Below are 13,801 nucleotides of genomic sequence, written 5' to 3' on the forward strand. Positions count from 1 at the left end.
ATTGATTGATAAAGAGATGATTAAGCAGTTTATTTCTAATTCATAATAGATGTATTTACTAAATAGACAAGTTACTCAATTCGTACATGTAGGATCATCTAGCTTAGCTAATAGTGAAACAACGCATATGTTATACATTTCAGAGTTCAAATATAATTTGATGCCAGTATCCAAGTTTACAAAAGAGTTACATTGCTCAATTGCATTTTATCCTAATTTTATATATCATAGGTCTTCACCAGAGTGATACTAAAAAAAATTGGTAAATAGTCGGGTAGACTATGTTTTTTCCCTTCTCAAGTTTCTCTTAAGTCTGCTTACAAGGTAGTATTATGTTATGCAAGAATTTCAACTAAGGATATGCACCAACTTCAACCTTAAACATTTATTGAATCTTAAAGGTGATAGTAAAAAATAGTTGTTGAAAATTGTAACATTTGTATATTTGCCAGGAAGACAATGTCACTTTTTCATTCTAGCACAAGTAAATGTGAACATATTTTTCAGCTTTTGAATTTAGATATTTGGGGAACCTTTATGATTTGCAAAAACACACTTTTTTCATCTCTGGAGATATGATTTTAGAGAGAACATATTTCTTTTTCACTCATCTTCTACTCCTTTAGTAGATAAAGTTCCACCTTATGATTTTACTACTACTACTATTGATTTTGATTTTATTATGTCACCACCTCCTGTCGTACCTACTCTTAAGCCTTCTCAAATGGTTGTTCATGTTCCACAAACTCTTGGACAAGTTCCATCTATAGTTTCAGTCAGAAGGTATATTAGAACAAAAAAAGATCGATCTTGATTTTCTAATTTTGTTACCCCAGTCATACTGCTTGTCATTATCCCATGAGCAATTATATTTCTTATGATAGTTTTTTCCTTTTCTACAAATCTTGTTTAATGTCCTCTTCCAGTGTAAAGATCCTGTTATTTATCATGAAACATATCAAGATCTCAAGTGTATTGTAGCAATGCAGAAGGAGATTCAAGCATTGCAAGATATGGTACTTGGAAATTAGATCAATTATCTCCCAGTAAAGAAGCTATAGGCTGCAAATAGGTGTTTAAAGTGAAGTTTAATTCTGATGGTGAGATTGAAAGATACAAGTCTAGGCTAATGCCTTAAAAATATACCTATTAAGAGGGGCTTGATCATCATGAGATTTTATTCTCTACTATTAATATTGTTACTGTCAGGACTATTCTGTCAATTGTTGCATTGTCTGATTGACATATTCATCAATTGGATGTCTACAATGCTTTTTGCAAGGTGAACTCCATGATGAAGTCTACATGACTTTTCCTAAGGTATTTTCAAGATAGAGAGAGAATGGTTTAGTATGCAAACTTCTCAAATTTCTGTTTTGATTAAAACAAGCAAGTAGACAATGAAATGTGAAGTTTTCATAGACTGTGATTACATATATTTTTTGTCAAAGTGGATTAAATCACTCTCTATTCATCAAGAAAGTAAACAAGAGCATTGTGGTGGTACTTGTGTATGTACATAACATGTTAATAGTTGAAAATGATTTAACTCTCATTCAAGACACAAAGAAGGATCTTTAGAAGGTTTAATATTAAAGATCTCAGAAGATTGAAATTATTTTTGGGATTTAGAGTTTAATAGATCAGCATAACTAATACTTATAAATCAAATTAAGTATGCTATGGAACTGATCGATGAAATAAAATTGAGTGGCTCAAAAGCTGTAGCGACATATTGAAACTTGAATATAAAAGTAACAGCGGTAGAACATGACTACATCAGTGGGACATATGAAAATAAAGAACTAGAGGACAAGACATGTAATCAAAACTTATAAGGAATATCTTATATTTGTTACTCGCAAAACCTAACAAATGCATTAAGATATTTTATGCAGCAATAAAGAAGACATACAAGATTGTGAGATACATTAAAAATCAACTTGTTCTTGGTATTCTTATTAGCAATAGAAAGGTCAAAAATATACAAGCTTATTGTAATACAAAAAAATTCATGACTGATTTGTTGGTAGTTAAACACGGAGATAATTTAATCGTATGCAAATCAAAGAAACAATCAATTGATTTTAGGATCTTAGGAGAAACAGAATGCAGAAGCATGACTACTACTGTTTTATAGATTGTATGAATCATAACTCCATTTAAAGAGCTTGATGAGGAAATCACTTTACAACTGAATCTTTATTGTAACAGTAAGGCAACATTTGCTGATAGTTGCTAATCCAGAATCAAGAGATGACAAAGAACATAGAAATAGATTGCCATTTTATAAGAGAAAAAATTAATGAAAGATTAATAAGACATAGTTCTTCGAGACTAAATATTGGTGAAAATACAATAATATTACAACTGAAAAGTTACAAGTGAAGAAAAATAAAAGTTATCTTCTTTTTCCTCTTTGGATGAGGTGCAGATATCTCATTCTCTTTAAGGAGATTCAAGCCCACTGCAACAAGTTATTTTATCTATCCGACAGTAATCTTTATGACTTATCCCCTCTAGGATACAACAACATTCTTAAAAAATAACTCCACAACTCTGGACAAGAGTTGAGTTCCAAGCTGAACAAGAAGAACACCTCCCTTCAACTAATAAACTCTCTTTTTTACTAACTTTTGTGAATTTTATATTTTCTTTATATACCAAAACCATGCGATACCCACCTCTATTTATAGGTGAAAAAATCTTTCATGCAATAATAGGAGTGAATGAAGGATAGTAGAGATAGATTATCAATGACATTTAGGTTACAAGAGTTAAAAGCCATAATAAAAAAGATAATGGACAAACAAAGACTTAGAAATTACATGAATTTCAAGAAAAATAGTGACTAAATTCAGCCACTATATTTCAAGGGTCAAAACAACTCAAGTAACAACAACATGCACGTCTATGGCTTAAAAAAGACCATTAACTCCAAGGAAATAATAGTCATATATGTTATAATAAAATGTGGTATGTAGTGATCACATATGTTGCCTAACGTTTTCAACTGACAGCTTTACAATAAAATATGTAACAGAAGGAGTAACTAGCATGAAATGCACCATTAAGCTACATAACGTCCGAAACCATGCATAATAATATTACAACATCATAATATTAAAATGCTTAAACAATATCAATCCCCCACTTATATTAAAATATTTATAGAGATTCTACTAGCTGAAGGAAGACTACTATGCATAATGAAGGTGTACTCTGCATTGAATCTCCACTTAGTAAAATAGTAATTTTTACTCCAGAGTCATAGTGGTCTCGGACTTGAACTATGACTTCTTAGGAGAAATAAAAAAGTTACTGCTTATACATAATAGTCAAGGTGTTGACATGAGCTTTTAGCCAGAACATTACAGTCTTGTGCTGTCTCGATTTCATGAATGTCTTTTGAGAATGAGCCTAATTCTCATAGGAAGCGGCCTACCTCCACGCTCACATAAGTGAAATTCGTTGAGAGTGCTCCTGTAATTTTAGCACCCCACTCATACAAGCTATAACTTTTTATTAATTTTAAACTCAACCTCACAATCATTACAGGAAAAACCACTCACACCATAAGGAGGAATAAAAAATAGTGCATTTTTCACAATAAGTCATCATGTGATTTATTTTTTTCATTGAACCTGGCTATAGGATCTTTAGTCCCTAGGTTGGGTTTCCTATATATGACTCAAAATTCAATAGGCTTCATTCCTATCCCCCTCTATGTGCTCCAGACCTTTTCTATTGCTAAGGTCTTAGTCAATGGATCTGCAAGATTATCACAAGATTTGGCATAATCAACATTAATGGTATCATATGTCAAATATGATCTCACATTACTTTGTTTTTCCTTATAGATCTAGATTTACTGTTGTAATAACAGTTTTAAACTCTACCAATTGCAGCGATGTTATCATAATGAATTAAAATAGGAGGAATTATTTTTTCAAAATAAGGTATTTGAAATAACAAATCTCTCAACAAATTCTCTTTCTTACTAGCTGAAGCTAAAGCAATTAGTTCAGCCTCCATAGTAAAGTCAGCAATTGTAGTTTGCTTTTTAGACTTCCAACAAATAGCACCACCACCCAAAGTAAAAACATAACCAGTAATGGATAAGGAATCACCTAATAAAATTTTTTAATCTGCATTACAAAAGCCTTCAAGTACAATAGGATATGTTTTATAGTATATACCATAATTTTTTTTGTTTCAATTAAGTATTTCATTACTTTCGTTATAGCATGTCAATGTTCATTACCTGTCTTGCTAGTAAACCTGCTAAGTACCCCTACTGCATATGCAATATCAAACCTAGTGCAATCATTCACATATCTCAAACTTTCAATTATGCTAGTATATTCCTTTTGATTTATAACATCATTCTTCCTTTTAACAGGAAACAGGTGAACACTAGAATCAAATAGAGTTACAACATGCTTGCAATCAAGAAAATTATATTTTTAAAAAAAATTTCAACATAATGTGACTGGTTAAGAAAAATTCCATCACATATTCTAGTAACTTTTATTCCTAGAATAAAATTTTCCTTACCAAGATTGTTCATATCAAAATGGCTTCTAAGAATATTCTTAGTTTCACCAATAACATTCATGTTAGAGTCAAAGATTAACAAATCATCAATATATAGGGAAATAATAACATGTGAATTATTCCAAGACTTATGATATATGCACTTATCACATTCATTTGTTTTAAACCCATTATCAATCATGCAGGAATCAAACTTTTTATGCCATTGCTTTGGTGCCTGTTTTAAGCCATATAGGGATTCAGTAAGTTCACATACTTGCTTTTTTGGCCAGCCTCAACAAAACACTCGGGTTGTTCCATGTAAATCTCCTCATTTAGATCTTCATTTTAAAAAATATTTTTTACATCCATTTGATAAAAATAATAAATTGTTACAATAGCAACTAAAGTCTAATGGATGTAATTTTAGTTACTGGAGGAAAAGTATCAAAAAATTCTAGGCCTTCTAGTTGTTTAAAATCTTTAGCCACTAGCCTAGCCTTATATTTATCAACAAATTCATCCAATTTTAACTTTTTACGTAAGACCCATTTACACCCAGTCATTTTACAACCCAGTAGTAAATCAACTAGCTTCCAAGTTTTATTAGAAATTAGTGATTTTATTTCATCATTTACAGCCTCTTTAAAAAAATAGCATCATGTGAAGACAAAACTTCTTTTAAAGTGAGAGGGCCATTTCCAACGTTAAAACATAATAATCAGAACCAAAATATTTTTCTAATCTAACTCGTTTACTTCTTCTTAACTCAAAAACATCATTTTCTTTATTTTTCAAAGTAAAACTAGAAGAACTAGGTAGTGATAAATATTTTTTTTAGACCTATGACCTCCACTATTTTTAGAATCAAAAGAATATTTATTTTCATAAAAAATAGCGTCACCTGATTCTATTATTACACTATCTTCAAGATTAAAAAATCTATAGGTTGTATTGTTTGAAGCATGATCAAGAAAAGCACAACTAGTAACTTTTTTACCCAACTTAGAGATTTTAGGATCCATTAACCTTACATAGGCTAAGCAACCCCAAACTCTTAGATATCTAAAATTTGGCTTATGATCTTTCCACAACTCAAAAAATGTTAGTTTGGTATTTTTGTGAGGCAGACGATTCAATACATAACAAGCAGTCAAAAAAGCTTCACCCTAAAATCTTAAAGGTGCACTAGACTCAATTAACATGGCATTAGTTAACTCAACCAAAGTTCTATTTTTCCTTTCCGCTACACTGTTAGATGCGGGCGAATAAAGAAGAATAGTTTCATAAATTAAACCCAATGATCTAATAAAAGAATTAAACTCATGTGACTCATATTCACGGCCTCTATACTTCTAACTCTTTTTATTTTTCTACTAAGCTGATTTTCAACTTCATGGAGAAAAGTTTTAAAATTCTCAAAAGCATGACTTTTATTTTTGATCAAGTAACATATGTAAACTTAGAAAAATCATCAATGAAAGTGATAGAATATCTATTTTTTCCATGAGTAAAAATTTCTCCAAGTTTACAAATATCAGTATGAACTAATTTTAATAAATCAGTTTTCTTTCAACTTGAAAATGAGGTCTTTTTGTGATTTTGATTTTACTACAAACCACACATTTTTCAAAATTCTCTTTGATCACTTGAATTAATCCTAAACTACTCATGATTCCCAATAACGATTATTTATATGACACAAACGAGCATGCCAAAAATTAGTAGAAGAAAGCGTATGAATAGAAGTGGATGTTTTAATTATTTTAACATTCAACTTGAACATACTATCACATGCATACCCCTTTTCTACAAAATATTATTTTTCATAATTACATATTGGTCAGATTCAATAATTTATTTGGAGCCTGCTTTCCTAAGAAGAAAACTAAGCATTAATTTTTTCATGGGAGTATAAAGTAGATCTTTCAAAATTAATATCCTTCCAAAAATAAACCTCAACTCGACATCTCCCATCCAAGCACTTGAGTTATCTGAGAATCTCCAAGCAGTTGAGTTGTCTGAGAATCTCCAAGCATGATAGTTTTGGGCTCCTCAAAAGGAGTATATTTTTTAGACCAGTCATTGTCATAACAAACATGAGGGTTTGCACCAGAGTTATCCTACCATCCATCAACATTCTCCACCATGTTTATGTCTGTTATCACCACCACAAATGGTTCTTTGGTAACATTTTTCAGATGTGCAGATCAACGTTTCTGAAATTTATAAAATTGAGCAATATGCCTACTCTTACCACAGACAAAGCACAGTTTCTTTTCTTGAACATGTTGATTTTTTTGCTTGGTTATTTCCACCATTATTGTCCTTGGGATGTCTACCATCATTTTTCTTAAATTCTTTCTTCTTAGACTTTAAAGTAGTATTTTTGTTAGTATTAGGGAAAGTATTATTTGAAGTAGTTAAATTTACCTTCGATGTGATGTTGTTATCTTCTATTTGCAAAAGTGTATCTTGGCCCCTTGCTTTTTCTTCCATGCAGATTCTTATGATCAAAGTCTCAAGAGAAGTTTCTTTTTGCTTGTAGCGCATATTTTTTTAAAATTTTTGCCAAAAAGGAGGAAATTTATCTATCATGCCACAAACAATAAGGTTATCTCTAATTTTAACGTTCCCGAACCTGACCTCAGCAACAACCATTATGAAGTACTGAGCTTGGTCTACCACTAATTTATTGTCCACTATTTGAAAATAAAAAAATCTGCTAGTGATATACTTTTTTGCTCCAGCCTCCTCAATGTCTCACATACTATGCAATGCTTTCCAAATTTTCTTTGTACTAGAGTAAGTTCTATCATAATAATCATAAAAATTATTACATAGACAATTAAGTAAAAGTACCGATACTTGTTGGATTCACCATCGTATTTTTCAACTTTCTCTTGTAGAGAAATAAATTCATCATTGGTCATGGAAGAGTTATCTACTTTGTTTGGATTCTTCTCAGTTAATACATAAAAAACATTGAGAAGACTTAAGTAGAAAATCACTTTACCCTTCCACCTCTTGAAGTTAGTACCATTGAACCGAAATGGCTTGTTAAGATCTTCCATCGTGACAATGATGGATTTTTCAGTTGTTGCTATTGAATCTCCTTAAAACTGTAGGTGAAAATACAAAAATATTACAATTGAAACGTTACAAGTGAAGAAAAATAAAAGTTATCTTTTTCTTCCTCTTTGGCTAAGGCGTGGATATCTCGCTCTATTTAAGGAGATTCAAGCTAACTGTAGCAAATTATTTTACCAGCCCAGCAGTAATCTTCTTGACTTGTTCCCTCCAGGATATAACAGCCTTCTCAAAGAACAACTCTTTATAAGAGTTGAGTTCAAAGATCCATAAAAAGAACACCTCCCTTCAACTAAAAATTCTCTTTTTGACTAACTTTTGTGAACTCTATATTTTTTTGTGTATATCAAAACCATGCAAGACCCACCTCTATTTATAGGGAAAAAAATATCCCATGCAATGAATAAGAGTGAATGAGGGGCAGTTAAGATGACTTATCAATGACCTTTAGTTTACGAGAGTTACAATCCATAATGAAGAAGATAATGGACAAATAAAGACTTATAAGTTACATGAATTTCAAGAAAAATAGTGGCTAAATTCAGTCAATACATTTCAAGGGTCAAAACAACTCAAGTACCCAACAACATGCACGCCCATGGCTTAAATAAGGCCATTAACTCCAAGGAAATAATAATGTCATAATGAAATGTGGTAGGCAGCAGTCACATGTGCTGCCTAACGTTCTCAACTGATGGCTTTACAACAAAATATGTAACAGGAGGAGTAACTAGCATGAAATGCACCATTAAGCTACATAACGTCCGAAACCATGCATAATAATATTAAAATGCTTAAACAATATCACTAAAGATCAACAGATAGATATCATGGACAAATGGTATGGGAAGACCACAACATGGCTAGTTGTTATCCAAGTTAGGAGTGTTCAACATTTTTTCCACTACTAAATTGAGGAAAGTATTGGAAAGTATGATCATGGATAATAAGTAGAATCAACAGTTAATTTTATAATGCTAGTGTAATCTAGTTCGGCAGTAGACGATGATCACAATTACTAGGCGATTAGTTTGTTAGTTAGACAACTAAATATTTGTGTAAGTTAGTTGAATGAAAGAGCAACTAATTCCTCTATAGATAGTAGAGCTCACAGGATGTAATGATTCATTAAGCAAAATGATTGTATAAGAAATTCTCTCTATCTTCTGCAAGTTTCTTCCCCTATTTATCTGCTGAAATTGTGCTATTAGGTTCCAATTACTAATAGTAATAAATACATATTAGATAAGAAATTAATTAGACAATTTAAGAAAATGTTCGATTTTTGACAATTCACTATGTAGAATTTTAATATGTCAACCCAAATATATCTCTCTCTATATAATCAAGACCATGCTGATGCAACATGTGTGAGAGGCCAGCATTTGCATTTATTTTTTTCTCATTTTTTTGAAATTTTTTACTCATTTTTTTGATGAAAAAATTAAAATGAAACGCACAAACAGTCCCCCAAGGACTATCTGTTACACATATTTCACATTCCATATTAATTAAAACATTACAATTGTATTCTGTACTTAACTGGGATTTGGTTGAAAGGGCCATATATTGCTTCACCCTTTGGTATCTACAATCGTCGGCAATGTATTCTCTGCCATCTTCACCCTTCTTTGCTCTTGGTGCGTATTATATTCAATTTTTGTTTGATTCTGTATGTATGTTTCTCTTATGATTTTCTCCAAAAATTCTGCAGCCCATTTGATGTCTTAAATTTTTGCAACGTGGGGTCCTTGGGAATTTTGTTCTACAATCGCCAATTTGTTGCTTGACTTGAAATTAGGGAATAAAAGAATTCGGATAGAACAATTTTTTTGCCTTTTATTTGTGATTTTTGTAGGTGATTTATGTTCCAACTATTTAGGATGTTTAAAGGAATTTCTTGCTTTAACTTATTAAAGTTATTTTTTTTTTTCATTTTTCACTGAAGCTAATGTGGGATGGACTTGGTTCTTGTAGCGTGCACCTTATTAGGAGCAATGACTAGAGCTTTGATAGGGCAAGAGATACAAAATGGATTTGTTAGAGGTGCTGCAGTTGGTGCCATATCTGGTGCTGTTTTCTCTCTTGAAGTATTTGAATCATCTCTTTTACTCTGGTAGTTTGATGAATCTGGAATTGGATGTGTTATTTATTTGGTAAGAATAGTTGCTTTTTCTCATTAATATTGTTAATAGTCAGCTTAGTGATTACGTAACTTCTATAAAAGGGATAACTTTATGTGAGAAAATACTTCCCTTTTCAATACAGTATAGATCCACTTGAGATATTCAACCCATTCCACCCCATAATGTTACTGCCCACATTGCGTAGTTCATCCTCCCATTCCAAAATAGGTAAAAAAGAAAAAAGAGGGACAGTTACTAACAGAATGGGAGTCAGACTCTCCAAAAATGTTGTCGACGTAGCTATGTTGAATCCTCCAAAATGCACCCATTTTAGAGGATACCTCACATATCCAACGACATTTTCGAAGAATCTGAGCAACATAGGTTCTTTGAAATGCTCATTTTATTCACTTTAATTTATGCGTATCTCAAGAAATTAATATGAATATTTTACCATGCTAACCATAGTAAATGATGTTTTAGGTGGAAACATTTGGGAAAATTAGTAATCAATGTTGAGGGTAAAACAGAAAAAAGATATTGTCTTTTCTATGTTAAAAGTGACAAGTAGGAGTAAAATCCATTTTTGAAATATTAATCAGTAAAAGTTAAGGGGGTGTAACATTAATACTATCTTCTTTAGGAATGAGGAATCATGAAATTTTGTTCAATGGGATATGTATTTTTTGTTTGTGATGTATAGATATTTGCGAAGAGAGTGGAGAAGAGAAGGGGTAAGAGGAAGGAGATGTCACCAAAAGATGCAGCTTTAGCTATTCAAATGAGTTTCAGGGCTTACATAATAAGGAGGTCACAAGCACTGCGTGCTCTGAGGGAACTGGCCATTTTCAAAACTAAGTTGAAGGAGCTAAGGGCTCTCTTCAACAATTTCACTTACTGATGACATATTGCCTGTGATGCTGAGGAGCGACAGAGGTTCTCTGAGAAGATTATTGTGTTACTGCTCACTGTTGATGCCATTGAGGTAAACATACTACTAGATTTATTATATGGCGATGTTGCTAGTGGTTTTTATCAATTAGCTTATTGAGTTTAGTTATCTGATGTATTACTTTTTCATTTCCAAATTTTATGATGGTGTTTGATCAGATTTGGAAAATATTAAAGTAGTACCAGAAAAAAGCACACCAAAATTTATTACTTGATTAGTCAAGTGGATTTGGATATTTGAAAGTTATGAATATTGTACAAAATCGTATTCTCAAAGACTCTGAGTTGTCCCAAAATAAAACAAGAGGGCGTATAAATTGGAATGGATAGAATACTAAAAATTTGCTACTTGGGAACCTTACTTTTGCAGGTAAAGCATCATTTATCTGTTCATAGATCTATTATTTCGGATGTTTGTAAATGTTGCATGATCTGATTCCTAGAATTCGTGTTTCAGCCCCCTCATTTTAGTGATTCTTCTCTAATTTTTTTCTACTTTTCATTCTCTTTTGGGGGTGTTGGGTGGTATACATTTGAAGTCGTTCATCAAATAGAGGCACATTAATAAGAAGTCTGGATCTGAACAATGAAAAATATTATAAGAATGACATTTGGGACAAATACATTTCGAGACGTTTGTGCTTCTATTTTTGCTCTTCATTATCCAGTACAGTTTACTCCTCTTAGCATTGTCTAACTAAACAGGCAACATAAGGATGCAGTTTATTGTTACTATACTGCTGCATTTCCTGGAATTGAGGTGGGGAAGCACAAATTTTCTGTTTTCCAGCTAGCTTTGCAATAGCTTCATCACTTCCATAAATACATCCAGTAAAAGCTTTTTCGGTCTGTATTTTACTTGATTTGCATGACATGGTTCCTACTGCAACCATCAATGTCATCGTTAACTTAATTTTATATTCTATATTAGAATCCACATTCATAGTTTGTCAATTGCATCAAATGTGTGCATATAATGGGATCACATATTTTCTCTACTTGCAATGTGTTATGCAAATCTTTGGCAGTCTCGTCCCTTCTTTACATTTACCTTTTCTTTCAAAATGCACTTATTCTTTACTTTCCTACTATATTAGGGTGCGGATATGATGGTCCGAGCTGCGAAGAAGTATATGGTAGACAAGTTAGAAGCAATGTGTAATATACCCCAAAAATCCAGACCAATGTTAGCATCATGTTTCAAGTTCATGCATAGTGTATTATCGTTCTTTGTTAGTTTTATGAGTTAGTTTGAGGTATATTAAGGCCCCAAATAACTCCCAGCTGTTAGATGAATTAAAATAATCCTTACAGATTGAAATTTTGATAAGGATGTTGCTTTAGTCAACTTCAAATGAGCATATCTTTTTCTCTACTCAGAATTTTCCAGCTGAAGTCCCACCAAGTTGTAGGAAATTGAATTAGATTTTCAACGATACCAATTTCGCCTAAATCTGATACTCGGGTGAGAAGTTATGGAACTTTTAGTGCAAAGCAGTTCCCCAACGCGATAAGGTCGTGTCGCAGTGACGGCCAATTTCACGTTTGTCCTTTTCTAGTGTGTCATTGCGGTAAGCACCGCGTAGCGCCAAGGGAAATTTTTGCAGTTGTCAATTTCCAGTGAGGTACCGCGATTACCATCGCGTCGCGCCAAAGTTCCAGTTCCCAGTTGTCCGTTTCCAATGGCACAATGCGATAGCACCACATCGCACCGATGGACGAAATGGGGATTGTCCTTTTTCCAGTGGCCTGATGCGATTGTACTACGTTGTGTCGATTACCAAAATTGAGATTTTCAGTTCGCGATTTAATTTTTCAGGGACTGTTTGGTCATTTTTCAAAGCCCCAAATCCGTCCAAACACGGGATTTAAGTCCTAATAGAGAATTATTTGCTCATTATTTCACAATTCTCTCAAATGAAACTAATCTTCTTTCAAGAACAAAAACCCCAGCCTTTAAAATTTAGGATCAAATCTCAAGAATTCACCGTCAATTCTCACGAATTCATTAACCCAGGTATGTTAAGTGTTCATTCATGGGTCTCTTTCACCCATGGAGTCCAAGTATCCAAATTTAAATTTAAAATTGTGATCTTTACAAGTTATCATGATTTTTAATTGTGATTTTAACCATGAATCTTGACTTTATACCATGCTTACATGAAATTGACGTTGTTTATCAAACCCCACATGTTTTAATGTTATTATTCACTGATTTAAACTATGTTTTAGTGTTATTAATGTTGAAATCATGCTATTACTCCAAGTTTTATACTATTCCCATGATTAGCTTAAATTATGAATACCAAGTATTTGATGAAATGCCTACAAGAGTGAATTTTGAGTAAATGCTTTCATGTTATGTCCCCAAAGTTTAGTACTATTTTTCTATTACTTCTATCGAGTCCTAGGGGTTATGAATACCAGAAACCATAGTTGTTTATGGAGTCTCAATATCTTAAGAATAGTTTCAAAATATGTTATGAGCATTATCAGTTCAGTCAGTTATCAAAATCAGTTAAACTAAACTTAGAACGGTTCAGTACTTCGAGTCAGTTCAGTTGGGAGTAGGATTTAGCATCGAGCTAACTCAGGGATGGGGGCTCACCTGCCAGTTGAGGGTGTGACCTTTAGTAGCAGTCCTCGCATTCCAGAACTACGTAGCCAGCGTAGGTTGAGATGTTAACTTGCCAGTTGAGGGTAACCCTTAGTCCTTTGGGATAACACTCTAGTAGATCCATACAGCCAGTGTTAGTATCCGTGGCATGGTACGACACCCTTCCAACTGGGGTCACAGGTTGGACCCCAAATTTGCTCATTTGGGCATGTCGGTTAGATGAAATCTCCCACAATCTCAGTCCAGTAATTATCTCAGTAATTTAGTTTTAATTGCATGACCATAGCATACAGATATTAGTTATTCAGTTATCAGATTTTAGTATTTCAGTTTACCGATTATACTCGAAACATGTTTTATGCTTGGTCACGCATCCTCATGTAATACCCCATACCTTTTCTAGCTAGAATCCATCCCTAGAATATTAAGGGATAGCTTCCAAGATGAATATTATTTATTTTGTGTGGAATTCTTTAGATTT

The 13,801-nt window shown here is 32.7% G+C and overlaps 1 protein-coding gene across 1 annotated transcript; it reads left to right on the top strand.

The window, feature by feature from the left end:
- The first annotated feature begins 9,623 nt into the window (after positions 1-9,623).
- LOC107857814 (BAG family molecular chaperone regulator 7-like) lies at positions 9,624-11,968 on the top strand. Its single transcript, XM_016702625.2, is given in 3 exon segments — positions 9,624-9,716; positions 10,456-10,737; positions 11,801-11,968. Coding segments are annotated over 3 exon segments (528 nt in total). The 3' UTR covers positions 11,954-11,968.
- The last annotated feature ends 1,833 nt before the right edge of the window (positions 11,969-13,801 follow it).

Source organism: Capsicum annuum, chromosome 2 (genome assembly GCF_002878395.1).
Source record: "Capsicum annuum cultivar UCD-10X-F1 chromosome 2, UCD10Xv1.1, whole genome shotgun sequence".
NCBI classification, from domain to species: domain Eukaryota; kingdom Viridiplantae; phylum Streptophyta; class Magnoliopsida; order Solanales; family Solanaceae; genus Capsicum; species Capsicum annuum.